This window comes from Syngnathus scovelli, chromosome 2 (genome assembly GCF_024217435.2).
Source record: "Syngnathus scovelli strain Florida chromosome 2, RoL_Ssco_1.2, whole genome shotgun sequence".
Classification (NCBI taxonomy): Eukaryota; Metazoa; Chordata; class Actinopteri; order Syngnathiformes; family Syngnathidae; genus Syngnathus; species Syngnathus scovelli.
In genome coordinates, this window is record NC_090848.1 from 11,382,350 (window position 1) to 11,405,451 (window position 23,102).

The 23,102-nt window shown below is 43.0% G+C and overlaps 3 protein-coding genes across 7 annotated transcripts in view; 2 read left to right on the top strand and 1 right to left on the bottom strand.

Annotated features, from left to right (window-relative positions):
• LOC125989271 (cyclin-dependent kinase 17) overlaps positions 1-2,598 on the bottom strand; it is a 29,258-nt gene extending 26,660 nt beyond the window's left edge. Inside the window, exon 1 of one of the 5 annotated variants that reach the window (XM_049755442.2) lies at positions 2,180-2,598. The gene's annotated coding sequence lies outside the window, so the exon portion shown is untranslated. Of the gene's footprint in view, positions 1-1,763; positions 2,095-2,179 lie in introns of those variants that run through there. The other 4 variants (XM_049755445.2, XM_049755447.2, XM_049755448.2 and 1 more) reach the window with 4 other exon arrangements.
• Positions 2,599-3,909: 1,311 nt separating this feature from the next.
• LOC125989272 (transmembrane prolyl 4-hydroxylase) lies at positions 3,910-7,838 on the top strand. The gene is made up of 9 exons (XM_049755451.2): positions 3,910-4,587; positions 4,772-4,853; positions 5,270-5,466; positions 5,579-5,669; positions 5,793-5,955; positions 6,025-6,210; positions 6,300-6,390; positions 6,640-6,763; positions 6,847-7,838. Exons 1-9 carry the CDS (start codon positions 4,207-4,209, stop codon positions 7,059-7,061), a joined length of 1,530 nt encoding a protein of 509 aa, XP_049611408.1. The 5' UTR covers positions 3,910-4,206; the 3' UTR covers positions 7,062-7,838.
• Positions 7,839-9,022: 1,184 nt separating this feature from the next.
• Positions 9,023-23,065, top strand: LOC125989267 (sodium- and chloride-dependent creatine transporter 1). Its single transcript, XM_049755433.2, has 14 exons — positions 9,023-9,542; positions 11,395-11,685; positions 15,314-15,445; positions 15,532-15,868; positions 16,628-16,760; positions 18,091-18,225; positions 18,336-18,439; positions 19,819-19,943; positions 20,017-20,129; positions 20,603-20,743; positions 21,105-21,207; positions 21,295-21,395; positions 21,656-21,826; positions 22,182-23,065. Exons 1-14 carry the CDS (start codon positions 9,512-9,514, stop codon positions 22,308-22,310), a joined length of 2,046 nt encoding a protein of 681 aa, XP_049611390.1. The 5' UTR covers positions 9,023-9,511; the 3' UTR covers positions 22,311-23,065.
• The last annotated feature ends 37 nt before the right edge of the window (positions 23,066-23,102 follow it).

Here is a 23,102-nt window from a genome sequence, read left to right on the forward strand (position 1 = left end):
GTCCATACTGAAACCACAGTTTCTCTCTGAAGTGAAGAAAGAGAGAAAAAAAAAAAGTCTCGCCACATCACCAACCACATGACCCTTCTCGCTATGCATAGATGAATGTTGCAAAGCAGGATCCTTGCCAGTTTGGCATTCCACAGCCAACTGGTCCTGCTAATGAGGAAAAATGAACTGTCCTAGCTGCACATTTGGTAATCATCATAATACAAGTTTTACTCAGATATCATTTTTCCCTGCGCCTCGCTACTTTAGAAACATGAATTGCTCTGCATGTGTGCACGCATGGACATAGAATCAGACATAATGGAATGCCTCCTCAATAGCACCCACAAAAAGGGCTTGTCATAGCAGACCAAGGATGCATGACTAATGTCCAAACACTGACTCTGACACACCATATCAATTTTACTGCATTCTAAGTCATATAACACATATCCTGTATTTTAAAAAATTCAGATGTAGTTTAAAGGCGATATGATTTTTTGATGGAGTTTTCAGGCAGTGTATTAAGACGGTTTGAAAAACAAACCAATTAAAGCCATGGCAAAAATTAAAATTAAATTTCTGTCTTTGCCACATTTTCAAAGATCGTGTGGGTTTAGAAGCATTATGATGAAATTACAAGAAATACTGGACATGATGTGCTTTCCTATCATGTCACAAAGCTTTAAATTGCTGTTTTACAAAATGACCTTTGCTGTATTGTAACGTCTCTGTCTAAAATTAGGTGTGCTCACATATCGTCACGTTCATAAAGTAATAGCCTGTCTTTTTGTTTTTTTTAGAAAATATAAAAAACTGCACTCAATATTGATTGTATATTTATTCGAAATTATAATTAAATGACTTGTTTATGATATAGCTGATTTTAGCAGAGGTGGACAGCATCCCGAGGAGATGTTTAAGGCAAATAGTATGTCCAAATATCATGTGGGCTATTATTTTAAGAAAATATTTGTTTCATTATTTGGATGTCATGTTATATGGACCAACACATAAAGTCTTAACCTGTTTTTCTAAACTAACTGCAAACAGACCTGTGAGCTTGATGACATTTTGAGCTAATGTTACCTTGAACATGGTGCATTTTGTGTACTGTTTAAGGAATACATTTTGAATTTCTGAAAGGTGTTCATGTGATTTGAAATTTCAATTATAACAGAGTTGACACATTAAGTTGGACAACACCCACCTAAAAACATATGATTGAAAAATCAAACAATAATATGTTTACTCTGCGGCGAGCCACTGTTTATCCTCTATTGAAAAAAGGACACAATGTGTGGGTTGTGCAAATACGCCATTGTCCTGTTATTTTAGGCCACTTATTATGGGTTCCAGTATATTCTGCTCCATTTTCATTGACAAGGTGATTTAGATAAGGACACCAAAAGCAATTCCTACTGATCATAAAGCAAAACAAGCATGCAGGGCTATTCAGTATCCAGTTCAATTAAAAGCAAGTTAAGCTGCCCCATAAACCTGCACTGCACTAACATGTTCGGTCCTGCAGCACTGGCGTAAAGGGCAATGTATTCACTAAAGCACCACACATTGAGATTTATCTAAATAATTAATCAAGCAGAGAGACAGGCGACCGAAAGTGAAACTATGCTGCATTCGACCGCCTTTTACTCGTATGGATCTGAACATCACTGTCACGAATCACGACAACATCCCGTGAAAGTCAACATGACCGCGGCTGGCAAAGCGCATTCATTCCGTGGGACTCAATGTGCTGTTGGCTCACGACTGACCAGGCATGACAAGAGATTCCTCGTCCACATTCCGGGCCCTGTGCTTCCTGCTAGTTCCTCTATCTCCCCGTGCTTTCCTGACGCGAGTGTCCGGAAGAAGGTGAACCGAACAGGGCATAGTGAAAGTTCCGCAGTCCCGGCTGGCTGCAAAGTTTTTCCGAATGTAGTTTAAATGCGGCACAACATCTCAAAGTCGTTATCACTGGGCTCTGAAACGTGGGCATACGTAATAACACTCAAGTACAGAGAGGTTTCGAACTAGAGTGCCACATAGGTGCGCTATTATGCACTAAAAACATCTACCTGTAATGACAGGTGATACGTTCAGGTATTCACGTTCGAGTTGCTCTGTCGTTAGCGGTTTCAAAACAATGAATGGGAGAATGAAGAGAAACTCAAATATGCCGGCAACTGACCTGGTCGTGCTTCTGCTGTGGGAGACTATTGTTCCCCTCGTGTATGGTAATCCACGCAGGAGCACGCTCAGCTGGATCCACTGCGACAAGTCCTGCAACTACAGCAAAACGCAGCACGCAGCCCATGGGCCGTCGGTAAAAGACTATTTGCCCGATTTCTCTATGCTGCGTCCCACCGCCTGAGAGGATTCAAAAGCTGCCGGCTGTGACGCATGATTGCTCCTGACATGGGCTCACGAGCTGAGCCGTCCCGGTTGGTGATGATCAGCCATATCGCTGCTGCCGCTACTGTTGCAGTTGTGTGTGTTGTGTGTGCGTGTCCATCTCTCTATGGGGGACGGCTGGTCGCGTCATCCGGAAAACACCACAGAGTGCGCGCGCACGCACGCACGGACGCGCGCGTTCTTGTGTCACCCCCACCTCAACCCTCATTTGTTGAAGGAGAGACGGGGGGTTCAAATAAATTCATTCCAGGGGGCAGGGCGTGTGGGTGTCATATGGGAAATTACCCAGGATCCGAGTCCCAGTCTTATTTTAATATGCACCTCAAACAAAATCTCTGAAATAATGCATGCAGATACATGCAAATGAAACCATATTATTCATCACTTTGTTAGCGGTATCAAAACTAGGGGCAAACATTGTGACCTATAACCGTCAAGTTGAATTTGACGTTGAGCTGCATAATTCCATCTTCCATTTTCCATGTTATATATTAATGCGTCATTGTAATTATTTTCTGTCATGTTTTTGAGAAGACTGAACCCTTTAGAATGACATGCGCATAGCAAAACTCTACCTAAGATGAAATTTAATTGGTAAAAATTAGGATAAACTTTCAATGAGCGTGTGCTGCGAAAAACGAGAACCGATCCATCCTTCCGCAAAAATATGAATAAGTAATACTGGGGCTGGTGTGATTGGAATATCCGCAAATAGGTTCTATCCAAACTGCTAATATAAGGGGGCCACTGTCAAGACAAATAAAATGTATAATCGTTGCCTCTAGGGGGCGCCGCAAATGCAGGAAATAACTAGACAGAATTACTACAGTTAAGCAACGCTTTAATGATACTACAAGAAAATGTTGTCTTTTGTCGCCATCGCATGGTTTGATTGTAAAGCTGCAATTGTTGTCGTGACTTTTCATTAGCAGGTCACTCGCATGATTTGTTTGGATGTTTTTAGGACGGATGCTGCCAGTGTTCACCTCCATAGAATTTAACGTTCCTTAGGCACTGTTTTCATATCGCACTTTCTACACTCATCTGACCTATTTGATTGTCTTTATGAATGTTTTTTCGTTGTCCTGTCATAAACCAAAATACAATCAATTTTCAATGAAAATGTACACACATAAAACATCCAAGTGCGCTGTTTGCGTGTGTGTGTGTGGGGGGGGGGGATGAAAGTTGTTTACATATTACCACCTTAATTAGAGTAGGAACACAATTTAGAGAAACAATTTGCACTTTGTTCCACATGGTTCATTTTTATGACAAAGGATTAGAACATTCCAAGCCCCCATGAGCGTAAATTATGCGCTTCCGCTAACTGTTCACGCGTGTCTACTTTCTAAGAGTATAACAGCTAAATATGGACACCATACAAACACGCTTCCTACTAATGTAAAATAGAATTATATAATGATGACTGGATCACGAAAAGCGTACAGAAAAAAAAATGGCACTAATAGTGTTAACCGATAGAGGACGCTATAAATGTTTCTTCTGACCGGAAGTCTTCGGCATGTTCGTCCTGTTATTATGCAGGTTGTCAGGGGCAGCAAGCGAAGTAACGAGGGCTACAAGATTTAGTTAACGATGACATATTTAACAGCGCGAGATAGTAAGCGCTTTCACATCTGCATTTTTGCACTGAACAGCATAAATAATTTGGGCAAAGCAATAGTGGCGGAAGCGTCGTTTTTCATTGAAACAGACAGACAACAAGCAGCTAAGCGTAGCTAAACATCCGGCGGCTCGTAATCAGACAGCCCCAAATTACGCGCATCAGTATTTATCTTAATGCGTAAAAGTCTCTTGATAGAAGAGGACATGGAAACCATTCCGGAAAATCTACAGCATGACGAGGACTCCTGTGTCAGCGGCATTGCATCCTCGTCATCCAACAGGCGCTCGTTACGTCCCACTAGCATGCCCGTCCAGAGGAGCAGCATCTGCTCTCGGGCTTACTTCGTCGTGGTCATGGTCTTCTTTCACGTCTACATCCTGAATGTTATCGCCCTTTTGCTATATGTGCACTATAATAACGGCCCCGGGGATTTTGACCGACAGTCCTTGCCATCTGTCGGCGAAGGGGAAAGTCCTCCTCACACCGCGCCTCCTTCAAGCGAGCCCCGTGAGGAGGAGCAAAGTTTCAGACTTCCTCGAATTGAAGGGATCAGGGTAGGTGAAGTGTATGGAAACACTCTCGAAAGACTTTGCTGTAGATCCAACTTCACTGCTGAACTTTGAATTCTTGCAGATTTTACTTCCAACAACACCTTCGCGAGATCAAACATTTATTGTGTGTAATGTGACTGAAAAAGTGTGTATTTGACTTCCCCTTGTTCATCACGATGCGATTTAGGTAGGACACGTTCAGCCGGTGTCCCTTGTGTCGGACAGAACACACAAGATGAAGACGCTCAGCTTGAAACCTCTATTATTTGGTATGTGCTTTGTGATGGCTTTAGGATTAGCCCATGATTTTAAAGTCGCCAGGCTTGTGCCCAGTCAAATGTAATTCCATGCCTTCCTGCATTCACAATTGTGTGTATGTAAGATTTGACCTCAATCAACCATTGTATTGAATTATTTGTTAAAATACTATAAGTTCCAATGGAAAGTCACAAAAAAATATATCATCAAATTATTCGACTGTACTAGTTGGGATTTTTAGTCTTCTGTGTAACTAAATGGGGTAACCAAAATATTAGCTGCCACTAGGATGCAGTACTATTGTGCAATATGGCAAACTACAATCACGTTAATATAAATGCCCACCACCAGATGACCTTAATTCCAACATTATTTGAGGCCCACGCCACTGCATTCTAAGGTTGATTATTTCATGATCGTTGCTCAGAGATCCCGGGTTTCCTGTCAGAGGAGGAGTGCCGTGTGGTGGTGCAGCTGGCTCAGCTCAAGGGTCTGATGGAAAGCCAGATGACAGCGGCCAACTGGGGGCACGGAGGGTCAGACCACCCACTGCTATCTTTGAGCACCGAGGAGGTCTTCAGTCTGTTGGACCTCAACCAGGATAGGCTTCTGCAGAAGCAGGAGGTGACCATTGAAAACTATTGCCATTTGTATTTCATGGGAATATGGAGGAGAAAGCTGTTGAGCTGCAAAAAGATTTCTGAAGCAAACTATAGTAAACTAACATCTTGTCCAGATTGTGAGCCACTCACGTTCTCGAGATGGGACTTGGCTGAGCCCGGACAACTTGCGTCAGATACTCACTGTACTAGAAGACTGCTCAACAGGTTTGTGCATCTGCTACCTCATTGCATTTGTGATGTTGGATGATTGTGATGAGTAAAATACTACATAATAATAATGAATAAAAAGTGTTTGTTTACTAATGCACTGCATGTGTCCCTTGATAGGGGCGCTCAACCTTGAAGAGTTCAAGCGTGTTTACGATGTGTCCCAAGGCCCGATACAAGAGCAAAGTAGAAAGCTCCGGAGTCAGTTCAAGCAGAGAAGCAAACACACAGTGCTTTATCAAGGCCCGGGATCCCATCACGTGCTGCAGACACTGAGAAGCAGGTATCCTAACTTGTACGCACTTGATCTTGGACCTCATTTACTAAAATATTCATTCTGACATTTACTCAGAGTGATCAGCCTGACACGTCTGCCGGCCATGTTGGTTGACATGAGTGAGCTATTGCAAGTGTTTCGGTTTGAGCTCGGAGACTTCAGCGATGCTCATCACGACAGTAGCCCTCCCCATGCGGAGACCGCCTGCTCGCACACGCGACTGGCGGGTAACACGTCTATGCTCCCACAGGTCTCCTGCAGGTTGGTGTTTGTTCCATCATATTCTTTTAGTAACATATTCACTGTGATGTACGTTGGAAAAAAAAGGTGCATTTGTTACTTTGTCGCAGGTATCTTACTGTGTTGATCTACCTCAGCTCTGTCGAGGAGGGTGGTGAGACCACGTTTCCCGTGGCCGACAACCGTACCTACGATGAACTGGTGGGATTTTTTTTCCTCAATACAGGATGATGGTGGCTTATAATATTGAGTGGAAACCTGCTTTGACGAGCACAAATTGGTCAAGGTTCCACCGGACTACATTTCCGGCACTAGAAAATGAAAACAGCTTGATCATGACGTGATTTTTGATCATATGCAATTTATGACAGGAATCCATAGCCAATAAATGATTAGTGTGGTACGACAACCACACACAAATGTTTACTCTGAGTTGTTTTTGTGTTCCAGGCACTGGTCCAAGATGGAGTTGATTTAACAGACACCCGCAAGACATGTAGTCGTGGGAACCTGAGAATCAAACCCACTGCTGGGACTGCACTCCTCTTGTACAACCATCTCTCCGATGGGCAAGGTAAGAATAGAAGGCACTTTGTAAATTGGAAATCATTCTTCAGATAATTTTTTAAAATAAATATTGTCTTTTGCCTTCCTCAGGTTGGATGGGTGAGCTGGATGAGTATTCGTTGCACGGAGACTGCCCGGTGAAGCGTGGCCTGAAGTGGGTTGCCAACAGCTGGGTAAACGTGGACCCAGACTACCAGCAGCAGGCACGTTACCAAAGACTAGTTGCTGAAAATCATCGAGCTAAGTCAGGCATGACAGAACATTCAAAACCAATTTCGCACTTTGACCTCCACCAAGATCTCTAGCTGAGCTCCTCTTACTGACCCGTGTTGTACACCCCTTGACATGTTGACCTCAGTATTGTATACATTTAAATAGTGATGGGAAAATGAAGCTTCAAATTTGCTTCATGAACCAGTTGTATATTTTGACTCCTCAAAATGGCACAACATTGGTCTGACAGCATACTGGCTCGCCATTTCTTGAACCACTTTTATTTCAACAAACTGTTTCATGAAGCAAATTTTTCCATCACTACATTTAAAGGAAGATCACGCCGAGTTGCACAGTTTGTTTTTGCATCATCCCATCAGTTTTGTAAGGGTGAATTACTATTATTATAGAGTTCTGGTGAGCTGATGCTTTTATGTACAATAGTTTTATTTAAGGCATATTTAAAAATTATCACGCCTTACATGTCACATATTTAACAAAGAAATGAAGGGAATTAAGGGAGCAAGTTTTTTTGTGATCACTTAAGCAGGTATCTGTTGCTTCTGAAGAAATCGCTCTAGAATATTTAACAATTATATTTATGAAATGTTATTTATTTTAAGCTCCTGAAGGGTTTACCACATTTACCGGTACATTTAGTGAGCACATGTGTGTATTTAAAACAAAAAAAAGCTCATCAGCTTGTCAGTTCATCAAGAATAATATATGTTTAGCACATTTAATGTATCATTTTATGATATTTATTTGAGATTTATTTATTGACTCGTTTTTGGACTTATTTATTGATGTTGCACTGCCACTGTCTCTTGTTTGATGAAATGAAAGTGAAAATGTTTATTACTACTCAATATTGGCCTTATTTTTTACACGAGCCCCGCATTTATACACTTTGTCCACTAGATGTCAGCTGCTGCTGCTGCTTGTGAAAACTTGTCAAGGATCATTGAATGCTGCAGTGACTGTAATACACTGGTATCGAACTCCAGACCTGCAGAATGCATGTTTAGATACTTCTCCAACACACTCGATTCCAATGATCAGCTCATCAACAAGTGCCGCAGGCGTCTGATAACGATCCCACAATCATTTGAATTGGGTGTTGGAGGAGGGAAGCAGCTAAAACATGCAGGATAGAGGCCCTCGAGGACCGGAGTTTGACAGCCGTGTTGTAATGAATGGTTGGTGGTCAGCAGGACGTTGGTGCACATTATTAAACCTGCTGTTAAGACACTGAATCAAGGCAGTAGTCCATCAATCTTAGAGCTATCTAAGTCTCAGCAGTGAGTCTTGTATGGAATGTAGGTAGGAGGGGTGATACCTTTTGGAACCATTGGGGACTCATCTAAAACACTTGACTCGTCGTCATCGACAACTACTAGTTAATCTGTACTCATCACTTATTTATTTATGACCTTTTGGGGCCAATTGGTAGAAAGAGTTGCACTGCCTCACGTCTCTCGATTTGAACTAAAGTGCGTGCTGAATTGTCTTACAAGCGAATCCGGTCATATGCACGTTGTCCACCAGGTGCCAGTTCTAGCACACGAGCTTGTTGGCAGGCGCTGCGTGAGAAAGACCATTAAACGCTGCAGCGACTGTAATGGATGGTTGGTCAGCAGGACGTCGGTTCGCAATATTAAACCTGCCACCAAATTAAGGCAGCATTCCGTCAATCTTAGATTTATGCAAGTCCCGGCAACGAGTCCTCAATGAAATGTCGTGTTATATGAGTGTGATGCGGTAAAAGTAAAATGTCTAGCTGGAGGTGGGCAGCGCGGTTTTGCACCTGCAGCTTGATGCGTCGCAACATGGCAGCCGCCATGAAGATGCAGTTTGAAAGCCTGCTTAATTTGCGTGCACTTGCAGTGACGTATGCGGTGCCATCCATCCACGGGACTGTCATTTTACCGTGGCGGTTCTGATGATGATGATGATGATGATGATGATGCAGTGTACGTGCGCTCTCTCATCAGCCAATCACGTCTCAGCAGTGCGGGAGGGGGTGGAGGGGTGACGACAATGTCTGGAACGTCACTTGTTCTCTCATTCTGCACCGCGGCATCACCAGAAGGTTCACCACGGACTCCTGAATCGTCTTTTGGAACAACTCGTTGGAAAAGATTTTTTTTCCTTTTAAAACGCACCCTTTCACTCTAAAGCGCCGGCTTTTTTTCGTCTAACTGTCCTCCATGAGATTCTTCAGGCTTACCTTCAAGTGCTTCGTCGACTGCTTCTGAGTCTCCTGCGTCCCGCGGCGCTTGCTGACATTTTAAAAAAAAATCATCTCTTGGCTGTGCTGAAGCGTTCAAACGTGTGAAAAAACCTGACTTCTTAATATTCTTAATTGTATTTTTTTTATATTTCAAAGGTGAAATAAACTGATCAAATCAAAGAGGGTGCTAAACATATCTGCCTATCTTGGCACGTTTACCCTCCCTGGTCTAAAAAACCAGCAGCCAGCTCTCGTCCCCCCTCCCCAATTTAAATTCCATATCCATTTTTTCTGGAACAGTTCAACAATATGTCAGCAGAATTGGAAGAAAGTAATCGAGGTGAGTATGTTGCATCATTGTTATCATATATTCTAGGATCGAGTGACAGCTTTAACATTGTGCAAAGTGCATCCTCAGCACCAGCATTTGATGTTCACGACAGCGCTCAACATTTATCGGCACAGCCCAAAATTTTAGATCAGTTCAAAGGAAATCTCAAATACAGCCTCCTGGAATTTGGTTTGGTGACGTTGACACGCAGTCCAGATCCAAACCTTTTCAAACTTTGTCACTCAAACATATTCCAATTTGATTGGGTTATGGCTGTGAAATGAAAAGTTCTTGGTTTAAATTTAGGTTCAGGCCTTTCTGTTTTGCATACGCTTGCGTGGGTGTTCTCCACATAATCCATCTTTTTCCTACACTCCAAAAACATGCATGTCAGGTTGAATGAAGACTGTCAATTGTCCATAAGTAATGCTTGTGCCCTGATTGACTGCTCAGCTAAAAAAAGCTTCAACTCACCAGTGACCCTGAATAGGATAAGGTTGAAAATGAATGGAATGAGCTCCAAACAAAATATCCATTTAGCATGATTGCCATCTTAATCTAAGTATCATTTCTATTGTATCACTCTCACAGATTTGATCATCTGTTTATTCCTTTCAAGGCAGTCGAAGCCACAGCCATTCCTTTACCTTGCCTACTTGATTGCTCTTCTGATCACACACACCCCAAACTGCTCTGATCTGGATTGAGCTGCCTCACAAGAGTCGGCTGCTCTAATACTCGTGCAATTGTACGCCTTAGCTTTTGTTTCTTGTAAACACTCCCATGTGATGCATCCAAAATACCGAAAAAGCGAGCTCGGTTACGACGTGCAGAGAAGCCCGAGGTGCTGACATAGAGTGTGGTCAGTTTCTTAGATGCTCGGTGCTGCAGCACACCAATCATCCTGACTGAGACGCAGACAGGCACAATGAATGTCGGGGGAGGGTTCACTTAGTGATGTCAACACAACTGCAATATGAGCAGAAACAACAATTTGTCGGGCTGGCATGATGAAGATAGGATGCTGAGCATTTCTTGAAGCCTGAAGGCATGTTATAAGTAATCGTCGAATAACGCACAATCTCTCTCTCCTTCCGTCGGCTTGCAGTGCTTATAAAAAAGAAAGTCTACATACCCTTGTTCAAATACCATGAATAAAAAAAATACAACCTGTACAACTCAATGGAAAAAAAGCCTTTTTAAGAAGGGAAGTAAAAAGAAGAGATAATGTGGTTGCGTATCAGGTGTTCTGGTAAGCCTTTCCTATTTTTGTTTCGGACAGAAGCTTGGGCGTTTTGTGCTGTCACTGACTAATATATGGAACAGTTCATAATTCTCTCCACCATGTGTATGATCCCGCTTAAAGTGGAAGAAACTGCCCGAAAGCAGGCATTTTAAATGGTGACAGTCACTGGTGGAGCGAGATAGAGGCCGCGGGGGCGCTGTAACCCCCCCATTATACTTGGACCCCCCCAGGTGCCAGGCCAAATAATTAATTTCTTTCCACATATCCCAGGGAACATATGATGTATATCTATCAACGTTTTCTAAAGAAATTAGGGGGCTTGGATTTGTTTTGCGGAATCCCTGAGATGTCCTTGGCAACTCCATGCCCCCCCGCCCCCTCAAGGGAAAAATTCCTAGCTCTGCCAGTGGTGGCAGGTGCGTGCAGACTCCCATTGATTTGAGTTTTGGAATGTGATTAATATTGAACACCGTCAAATCCTATAGGTGTTTTTCTTATGGTCTAAAAAAAACTGACGTTTTTTAAGGTGTGTAGACTTTACATCACTATATAAGGTTCATGTTACTCAGGATGAAGACTATTAAGTTAACAATCTTCCCGTTTTTTCCCTTCCAGGTGAAATCAGCCTCCCTCAGTTGGAGGCTGGGGAGATATCCGAAGGTGAGGGTGGGGGATCAGCTCACCCCCTGGTGTCGGTGCCCGGAGCTGGCCCAGGCCGCGCCGACGGTGGAGGAAGTGGTCCTCCACAGATCCAGGACGGAACTGTTGCTGCGGCTGATGTGGTTCCAGCGGTAGAAAGAGAAACATGGACCAGACAGATGGACTTCATCATGTCCTGCGTGGGTTTTGCTGTCGGCTTGGGCAACGTGTGGCGCTTCCCTTACCTTTGCTACAAGAACGGAGGAGGTAAGTTTCCGCTAGCCCTTATGTACTTTGTCGTATGATGTGTACAAAAACATGTTTGCATTGGCAAACAGGGGCAAAGTTGGGGCTTTTTTGTCATGAATCATTTACAGTATTAAACAAGAAATCAAAGTTTAAAAGAATGAAAGTGTTTAAAATGGACCTTCCATGCTTGATTATGAAGCAGAAGATCCAGCCATACGTTTTCTATAGCCAATAGCACGTACAGCTGAAATAAAAAGTCTACATACCCCTATTAGATAATTTCCCCCAAAAATTCCACTATTAATGTGACCTGTACAATTGAATCAATTTCTTTATCTATTTGATAAGAGAAATACAAATTAACTGAGATAATGTGGTTGCACTAAATTGCACATGCCCAATTAACTGGGATGTGGCTGTGTTCAGAATTAACCAATTACATTTCTCAACCTCATTAATTGGGAGTCAGCATAACCAGTTACTATTTTAAGAACCTTTGCTTAACCCCAAATAAAGTTCAGATGTTGAAGTAGGCTTTTCCTGACATTTTTTTTTTTTTTGCATTCTTATAGAAGCCTTAAGCTTTTGTGCCAACACTGCCTGCTATTTAGAACCAGAACTTTAAGTAATTTATCTTAGCCCATTTTTTAAATCACAAATCTTCACAATCAAACAGGGGTGTCTCGACTTTTTATATCTGCTGTACAAACAGATCTTGTTTTTATCACCTATGGAGAAAAGATGTAAACTGATCATGTAAGGTCATCGAAGTGAATCGATAACAATGATAATTTGAGGTATGATGATCCCATGATGACATGCCGTTGTAATATGTTAATGTTTGGCTGGTCATGTAATATTTGCTGTAAGTTTAAAGCAAGAGTTGTGTCATGGACGTCTGCCAATGCCTGTTGTTGGCAGAAAGGTCCCATATCCCGCAAACAGGTCAAGGTCATGCCACATTGTCACGTTGTCACAGGGACAGGTTTTATCCATCCATCCATCCATCCATTTTCTGAACCGCTTAGTCCCCACGGGGGTCGCGGGCGTGCTGGAGCCTATCCCAGCCGTCATCGGGCAGTAGGCGGGGGACACCCTGAACTGGTTGCCAGCCAATCGCAGGGCACACAGAGACAGACAACCAATCGCACTCACACTCACACCTAGGGACAATTTGGAGTCTTCAATCGGCCTACCAAGCATGTTTTTGGAATGTGGGAGGAAACCGGAGTGCCCGGAGAAAACCCACGCGGGCCCGGGGAGAACATGCAAACTCCACACAGGGAGGGCCGGAGGTGGAATCGAACCCGCACCCTCCTAACTGTGAGGCGGACGTGCTACCCAGTGCGCCACCGAGCCGCCTACAGGTTTTATTAATGAGACTATTTACAATCTGAAGAGATAAAGACGTCAGTTGTAAAATGTTGTCACCTGACAGCTATAAATGAAAGCAAAAGTAGACCAACAAATTATTGTTGCGTGGTTGTGAGCACGTAGATCCCCCCCCCCCCCCTCCCTCCGCCTCTTCTTCCACCATTCACTTTATTATAGTTGCTCAACAGATGTACACCATGTCCTGCGGTCACATGGCATACGCCTCTCTCTGCGTCCTTTCCATTTTCATCCATAGTAACCTTCTCAGACTTTGCCCTTCTCTTACCCCCGACCCGCCCACTTGTCCATATTTTTGCAATGTGTTTTGTTGAAATTAAGACCAATGGGTGGTTGGGTGCATCTTAGTCCAGCCTTCCCTCCCTCTCGTTTGAGTGTGTCTTGTGACCCACAGTACTGATACCCACCTTCTGGTATCGGATAACAATGGCCTGTTTGACACAGTCCACCCCCTGTGCTCCTGCCCGACACTGTTGCAGCTTTATGAAGGTGCTCTCTCTCTCTCTCTCTCTCTCTCTCTCTCTCTCTCTCTCTCTCTCTCTCTCTCTCTCTCTCTCTCTCTCTCTCTCTCTCTCTCTCTCTCTCTCTCTCTCTCTCTCCGTCTGCCTGCCTGATAAGGTGGCATACGGACACACAATAACAATAACCTGCCTTGTGCGATTTCTCCCTTTGCCTTTACAAGTCAACAAATTCATTTTGTGTCCTTGACCAGCCTCGATAGACAGCAGCAGTTTCTGATAAGAGCTGAGTCCAACTACCACTGGAATAAATGCCCATATTTATTTATCGTGACGCTGCTGCTGCTGCTGCTGCTCGGCCCGTCGTGTTTGGTCCAGTTATGATTAAATGAGGATTTACTTAAGCCTATTTGGGATGCAGTTGCCCATAAGTTCAGCTAGTAGGTTAGCTTGGGGTATAGCTGCAAAAAGCCTTTTTCCCTCCACTCATTCCATTCACGCCTCCCATCTCATCTCGTGCTCTCTTCTGTGTCTCTGACTCTCCCGCCCCTGTCTCTTCTGTTTGAGTCACGCTCACCAATGTTGCCTTATAAGGCGGCAGCCCTCTGCTCCCGCAGAATGACATGTGAATGAGACATAAATTGCCAATCGATAACCCCGCTTCGGTGCCAATCGGCCTGATGTTCACTACCGATTGATGTGTTTGTTTTTTGCCAATCCTCCCACCCGCAAATCTCAGCTGTGGCATCGTCCCACTTTTTTTTTTTTCCAGCCTCACTTCTCTGTGCTCCATCCATCTTTCCCTCCTTTGCTGTAAGCCAGCCCGTGCACTGCGTCACAGGCGGTCGGTCACATGACCACCTCATTTGCTCTGTAGTGGCATCACGTAGTTGCAATTGTTTTCATTTGGAATTTGAATCACCGCATGGCCTTCGTTTTTGTTCCTTTATCCTTCATATTCATAGAATGCTTTCCGCATAACGCCTGTGAAAAGTAGCTCGCTCCGGGCAAAATCCATCCAATCAAATTAAAACAAGTCCCCGCTTTCTCTATCAGGACTAATTTACTTATCCATCATCTGTTTGCCGACTCAGAGACCAAAAAATGTTATTTTCTCTTTCCTACATTTGCATTTGCTCTATGAATCTGTGCACCTTATGTAACATTTTGGGAGTCCATAAGAATGAAATATTGCTTTATTAGCTCATCAGTATTTGCTTTCCCTTGTACTGACAGCATTGAACACTTAAAGCGGATAACTGATTTTATTTTTTAAATAACAGGTACCATTGTTTGGTCTCATTCAAACTATCTCAATTCTGGTGGTAACAGGCGAGAAATGTTGATTAACATAACAATTAACCAATTTGTAGCATTCAAATAAATACCTGTATCTAATTTTGTAAGAAATCTGATTTATACTTAAATGTGATTAATATATCTCTCATACAGGAATGACATTACAATACGAGGACTCTTAAGCTCAATTAGTAAATTGTATTTCTGACAGGGATATTGTTTGTTTGTAACGTAAGCCCACCTTTCACTGCTTTTCACTAGACGCAGTATAACGTTTCAGTCATTTTTAATTACCTGGTCTATTATATCAGCCGATACTAGGACTTTCAAAATGATCATAATCGGCGGGAATTTCACCGATTAAACTCTCTCTCTTGAATCCGTAAATGCTGTTCAGTAGGTTTGGGCAGGAAGTCAAGTACATGAGATTGAATGTTATTCTGTCCGACCTTGTCCGGGTCCTAGATTCAACGTGACTGTGTTGTTTTCTGTTGCAGGTGTGTTCCTCATCCCCTACTTGCTGATCGTGTTCATCGGGGGCATCCCTGTCTTCTTCCTAGAAATCTCTTTAGGGCAGTTCATGAAACAGGGAGGGGTCTCCGCCTGGAACATAGCGCCTCTTTTCAAAGGTTACCGCTCAGTGTCAGACAGGAAGAGAACGCAGTTGACGTCACTTCATTCATTCATGTCCCGATCTGCATCTTCTCCCGACCAGGTTTGGGCTTGGCCTCGATGGTGATTGTGTTCTTCTGCAACACTTACTACATCATGATTCTGGTGTGGGGTCTCTACTTTCTCTTCCACTCTTTCACCAACCCACTTCCGTGGGCCACCTGTGGACACACTTGGAACACCCCCAACTGTACAGAGGACTTCCGGCGCACCTGCCACAACCACAGTGTGGCCCAGTTGTCTCAGCTATCATCTGCTGCGCCAGCAGTCAAGCCTCTCGCCTCTGTGCTTCCACTGGACGTGTCCACGACCCTTTCACTCCTTAACAACAGCTGCATGGAGATGGAAGGCATGCGCTCCCCTGTCATTGAGTTCTGGGAGTATGTATATTTTATCTTCCCATTGTAGTAATATATTACATTATATTGGATACTCATGTTGCCAGATGCCTTATTTCTTGTATTGGTCTTTGCCAAAACGGGGTATGCTTTTCAACTTTATAGCAATCATTTTATTCTACAATGCACAGAGCAAGGCTCATAAACGTTTACGTGGAAAATCTTAAGAGCACTGATATGTATGAAATGTTTCTAAAAAAAAAAAAAAAAACAACGATGTAAATTGAATGCACCAATAATCTTATTGACTTATCAGCAGGGTGGACATTGTAGGCTAATGTTAACATTTATTAGTGTACCTAATTCAATTAGCAACATAATTCAGTCAGCGATCTGGCTGTTTAAAAATCCGGTTTTAAAAAAATGAATTTTGAATTTGTGGAAGGTTTTTATATTAATTGATATTTTGCTATACCAGAGTGGACATGTTGAGCTTGATAGTGTCTAACTGCACACATAACATGATGAAAATTATAAAACAAAGGTATATTCTTCAAATACCCAATGGAAGTCGAAACTCGATTGAAGACGAAATGCTGCTCGTAAAGTCCCATCGGGGGTTTCTTTGACCCCACAATGACAGGGCGGACACAATTTCAATTCCATGTTGAAATCACCTATTGACCCACGTGTCTTAAAAATGTGTCCATAGAGTACTTAGTGTGTCGTTCTAGCTTTACAAGCCTTCACGACTGATCTGAATTTGCCCAGATGTGATGACGCTTGTGTTGTCATTCACAGACGCAACGTTCTTCGCCTGTCCAGTGGCATTGATGAACCTGGCGACATCAGCTACCAGATGGTGCTGTGTCTCCTCGTCACCTGGGTCATTGTTTACTTCTGCATGTGGAAGGGAGTCAAATCTACAGGCAAGGTAGGTTTCCTCTTGATTTACAAATCACTCATTACAAGCATAGATGAATTATCATGTGTTTAGAGCCAGTCTCTTTCCACTACCAAAGTTATAGGCTATGATTGTGTGGTTACCTGAAACCCCCCCAAAAAATGGTGGCATTTCGCCCTTTGACCCCCAATCAGATTTGGTGGAGTGAGAGGATCAGTGTCGAGACTGAAACCCGTAAGAGCTCGCATTCTTCTACTTGTTATGCGGTTGCTTTTTAATCATCTAAATGTGCGTTTCAACTATACTTCAGTCAGACATTAAATGTATAGTAATCCCCCCTCCATCATGCGGGTTACGATACGGACCACCCCAGTAATAAATGACACCTGCAATATGGAGATACTCTATTCAAATATGCACATTTGATAGCATTGACAGCACTTTTACTTGAACACACACGATCTATTGCGAATGAGAGGAAGAGTAACGGATAACACTGAAATACAAGCGATATTTTTCTTAAAAATGCGAGATGAATCCACAATGGACTGGGACCGCAAAGCGTGACCCGCGACTTAGTGGGGGGGATTGCTGTATAAATACACTGATCCTTTATGGTGCGCTATAATGAACCATTTTCAGTGTTGTATTGTAGCTGTTCCATGCAGCGCTATGCTTAGTTGCTTACAGCATATGGAGAGTCTAGTTTGTCTCCAGTAGCCACATTTCAAGGCAAGGGGAAAAGAATAAGAATGAGAATCAGCTACCCTGCTGTAAGCCGATTAGCAACGTTCCACCATATTTGCAATTTGGAAAGAGGCCATACTCTCCCCCAGATCAAGGCAAAAATGAGCTTTCTCAGTACTTGACTTTTCCCATACTGACGTAGTCTAGACTGTCACTGGGTAGCAGGGGCAGCATTTTTCGACGTTTGAAAAGGTCTGCCAAAAACCCCTGCTATTGCAGGTGGTTTACAAATTGTCTGGCTTTCCATTTTACAGGCTACCTTTTCTTCAAAGTAACTTGACAGGGCCCATTACACATCTACACCGAGGACCTAATGGGCTTAAGACTTGAGTATTTACAAAGCAGGTAATCGCTTAATCAAAGTGATAAAAACATACTTTGGTGCAGTTACTTTTGACCATAACAAACAGACCACATTGATAAGCACTAGCCTGTTTCTAGTCAATGCATTTTGTAATGCACTTCATTTAATGTAACAAGTTTGAATGTTTACTGTTAATTTTCACTATGTGAGTACTTCTGACATAGTATGTATTTCAGTTCAACTTCACCTACCTACCAAAATCCAACACATATCTCCTGTTCATCTTCTGTATTTTCCTTCTTCCTCTAGATTGTGTACTTCACAGCACTGTTCCCGTACGTGGTTCTGGTTGTTCTTTTGGCCCATGGTGTCACACTACCTGGAGCATTAGATGGGATTATATACTACCTGAAACCAGATTGGTCCAAACTAGGAGAAGCACAGGTAGACTTGTATTTCTATGAACATCTGCGTATCCGTATTTGGCTGCTTAATGATTCTGAATTTTACATCCAAACCTGCCATTCAAAATTGGTTTTACACCTTTGTGGTAGGTGTGGATTGATGCTGGAACCCAGATTTTCTTCTCCTATGCCATCGGCCTGGGTGCCCTGACAGCACTGGGCAGCTACAACCGCTTCAACAACAACTGTTACCAGTAAGTAACACGGTGCTCTGAAAATAACTCAACATATCGCAAACATCAGCGACACTTGCTTTCTGTGACCTTTGACCTGAGTATGCCATATAGAAATACTGTATCTATACATATTTACATTTATATCACGAGGCACTAAGCTTGCTGCCCAACCAAAAATCCCTGCATGTTCTACAAATTAAAGTGACAGAAACATAAGCTTGGTAGCACTAGGCTAACTTTGGCCTGAAGCTAGCCAGCCGCGCATTAGCGCCACGAGTTATACGGAAATTTTAATCTTAACATTGAGGCTATCACAAGATGATGGTCGAGTGACTTTGTTGTAACTTAGCTTTGAACAACATTGGTTAGCAGTCAGTGAGTGTGCATTTTGAACGTGTGTAGTAAGCAGACCACACAGTAGCTCTAACCTGGTGAATGGCCGGCCCTCTGGCATCTTCTCAGCTTTGACCTTAATTGGTAGCTAAAAGATCAGTTCAGCTCTTGCAGTATTAGCTTAGCTCTGCTTCTCAAACAGTCTTAGATTAGCTCAGGAAAAAGTCTACTGTAAATTTAGCTGCTGTAAATCCGTGTCTGGGTTTTGTGCGGCTACAGTGAAATATTATGAATGTGTCATGTGCAAAGGTTCTCAGGCTCTCAAATTGAAACAGTAGGTTGAGAGTTTAATGACTAATTGACCGATAGTGTGTGTGTGTGGTGCAACACGTTTACGTGGCTGTTAAGTGATGTCTTAATTGTTTATTTAACGGTAAGTGTGGTTAGAGAGAACCTTTAATTGGCGTGGTGAAGATATGCACTGCTTTGTTAACCCCGTCGCTCCGATGCTCAATTGTTTCGATCACGCGTGTGCATTAGGATTCCCCCGGGTGTTCTCAGATATGCTCGGACATGCTTCTGCTGGATGAGTGAGGCTCGTAGCTGCTGCAATTTATTAATGACCAACATCAATTAATATTATTATTTTCCCGCGAGAGATGATTTGTCTTGACTCAGTGCTTGTACATTAAGAAATTCAGTTCGGAGTGATAACTTCCAAATAGGGAGAGTATCTGATTTCATAGTTTCCATATTTGTACAAGCATGATTCATCCTGTGAGGGGATATGTTTAGATCCACCAAGTAGCCATGAGATCTTTCACCCTATCTCCCCTCAGACCTTGAGCCAAACTGGCTGTTGCCATATTTGCTGTGGATCACAATGAGGACAACAGCAGCTTGTCGAGATATATTTATCTGCTCTTTATCCCCCATTTATCATCCCAGCTTTTCTCTTGCCAATATTCCTTGTGTCCTGCTTGTCCTGTTTCAACATATTAGGAAGCCACTTGTAATCCTATGTTTTGTGTTTGTCTGCTGTGTTTTTATGAACTTTTTTCCAGGGATGCGTTTGTGCTGGCACTCATTAACAGCGGAACCAGCTTCTTTGCAGGCTTTGTCGTCTTCTCCGTGTTGGGTTTCATGGCTGCAGAGCAAGGTGTGGACATCAGTAAGGTAGCTGAGAGCGGTAAGTAGACCAAAGATGCTGAAAAAGACTACGCCAAAATGCCTTTTACACCAAATTGCTTGTTTATGTGTAGGGCCTGGCCTGGCGTTTATTGCCTACCCCAAGGCTGTGACTTTGATGCCCATGGCACCATTGTGGGCAGCACTCTTCTTTTTCATGTTACTTGTACTTGGCTTGGACAGTCAGGTAAGATAGTCTTATCATTAAAAAAAACCCTCTTCCATTCTTATTTTTATGCTCCACTTGTCCAATTTCAGCTTTGCATTTCTGTGCAATGTGTTAGTTATGTGCCTGTCTGTGCCTACATCAATTGTCATTTGTCAGTGATCTTCTGTCTTATTCACAGTCATTCCACTGTCCATTCATGCTCTCTCGTTGGCTATTCTTTGCCTAGTTTCTTGTCTGTGAAGAATGGCTCATGTGACACGAGCTACTACAGCTGTTACCCATTCAAGTTATTTTAGAGGTTGTCCCTCATGATAAGTTAAAACGCTCTTGCAAAGGTGATACCTCAAGATCTGTAGATAATAATACCCGTGCAAATGAGTTTTGGACTTGAGTTGAAACAGTACAATGACCAAGCCATAAGTTCAGTCTGACTTGTGTTTCAATGTGACTCTCATCTACTTCCCTGCTGTCATTTGACATTATTTTTCAAGTTTGTCGGAGTAGAGGGTCTAATAACCGGAGTCATGGACATGCTTCCACCCAAGTCGGCCCTTGCCTCCTTGCGGCGAGAGGTGGTGGCAGCCATCTGCTGCGTCATCTGCTTCATCATTGATATGTCCATGGTCACAGAGGTACATCACTCAACCTTGTTAACCAGTTAGGACAATTGTACTCAATGGGACAAAAGGCTGGGCAGGCTTATCAGTACCAAAGTCCAGTTTGGTTCCTGTTGGCAAGATTATTGATTTATACTTAGCAACCAAAGTACAGATAGGTGTCATATAAAAACTGATATGGGTAATTTTTACCCACAAATATGAAGTCATTTGTTCTCAAAGATGTTTTGAGGATGTTTTTTCGACACAGATCAATGAGCGCATTAAACCATTTCGAGCATGACTAAGCAGCCGGAATGCTGAAATTAGGTCGCGTATAAAATATTAACTGGAAATGTTTAATGTTAACTATGCTCGTGTTGTTTGTTCCTGCCAGGGAGGGATGTATGTCTTCCAGTTGTTTGACTACTACTCAGCCAGTGGCATCACTCTGCTGTGGCAGGCTTTCTGGGAATGTGTGGTGATTGCGTGGGTCTATGGTAAGATACAAACTCTGTTGACAGCGTGTCTTGATTAAATATCAAGGCCAGTAGAGTTTCACAATGTTCTTTGGAACCTCTTGTTAGGAGCAGACCGTTTCATGGATGACGTGGCCCGTATGATCGGCTATCAGCCCCTTCCCTACATGAAGTGGTGCTGGTCTTACATTACACCCCTTGTCTGTGTGGTAAGTGATCATTTTATAGTGTTTTCTGTGGCGGAGCTAGGGGGGGGTCTCGGAGGCACTGGCCCCCACTGGAACATGCCTGGTGCCGATTATTGACTTTTGGGTATGAACTGAATTTTCATCAGCATTTTCTGAAGAATTTTTGGGGTTTGTATTTTTTTTTCTTGCTGTCCACTCTTAGGAAAATATCCTAGCTCCGCCAGTGATTGTCATATTTGGTGTGCCCACTGGTAGCTGGTGACATTGTAATGTGCTTCCAGGGAGTGTTCCTGTTCCATGTGGTTAACTACAAGCCCCTAACCTACAACACTGTGTATACATACCCATGGTGGGGTGAAATGCTTGGCTGGGCTTTGGCCCTTTCCTCCATGCTTTGTATCCCACTCACTGTTGTCTACAAGCTGCTGCGCAGCAAAGGATCACTGCGGGAGGTCAGTACGTTTGACTGCATGTTGGGACAAGTTTTCTTGTGTTTTTCCTCCTTGTAATTGTCCAAAACCAGGAAGAATGCATCACCATAGATACTGCTGTTTGTTAAAAGTCATTTGGATTACGCTTCAGACAGCAATGTCGTGTGTGATACAAAGTTGCTTGTCTCAGTGCTGGAGTGCAACAATTCCAAATGAATGTCTTTATCAAACACTTATGTATCCAAGTCTCTTTCGAGGCCACCTGACAGACAAGCCTAACTGGTCTTCCAAACTCGGTTATTTGTGATGTCCGGTCAAACCTGGCCTTGGAAAACTGAATCAAATCCATTTGCTTTCATTTCATTTCATCATGCAGCGCTGGCAGCACCTGACCACCCCTATTTGGGGCAAACATCACCTGGAGTACCTCGCCCCAGAGAGCGAGGCCAAACTGCTGCCCCCTGCAGGATCTAAGAATGACCATCTCTTCGAAAGTGCCGTATGAGTCAAAAACCCCGAGAGCTCAAAGTCACCGTCATCCTTTGTACATTAGTTCCCGTAAATTAGTTCCCCTAATATGAATAAAACTTGAGTGGTAAGAGCTGGAAAATTGTTAGAATATTTAGGCCCCACATGGACCTACTATTAGATTGGAAAATAAGTGATACACACACCTCTGGTTATAACAACATGTCTTTTCCACTCTTCCCTGCTCCTTGACTCTTCTTCTGCTCACCAGCGCTCTCTTTTTCTGCTTCTTGTGCTGTCTTGTCTCGCGTGTGTCCCTTGTGCTTGCACTTAAGCGCTCTCTGTCAGGGTTCCAGCAACTTCATCCAGTTCGATATGGTCGAATCACCATGTGAATATGAAATGAAAATATTTGTGAACCTCACATCTGCTGCTAAAATGCAACAATTGGAGATGTGTGTGTGCGTGCGTGCGTGCGTGCGTGCGTGCGTGCGTGCGTGCGTGCGTGCGTGCGTGAGCTCCATGTTGCTTTCCACGATCTCTATTACGTCATACTGTGCAACAAAAAAAAAAAAAAGAAAAAAAGGTAAAGAACGACAATCCATCTTCAGATCCAAATGTGCTATGAACTTATGTATCCAGTGTTTGTGTCTGTGATTTAGTGTTATCAATATTAGGACTTTATCATTATCAGTATTTCTCCCCAATGAAAGTTAGACTAGGATAAGAAAGATCACACAAAAGTTGACAGTATGGACAGCTATGCGACTCAATAAAAGACTCAAAATTGAATGCAGTTTTCTATTTTTTCTGTTTTTATACAGTCATT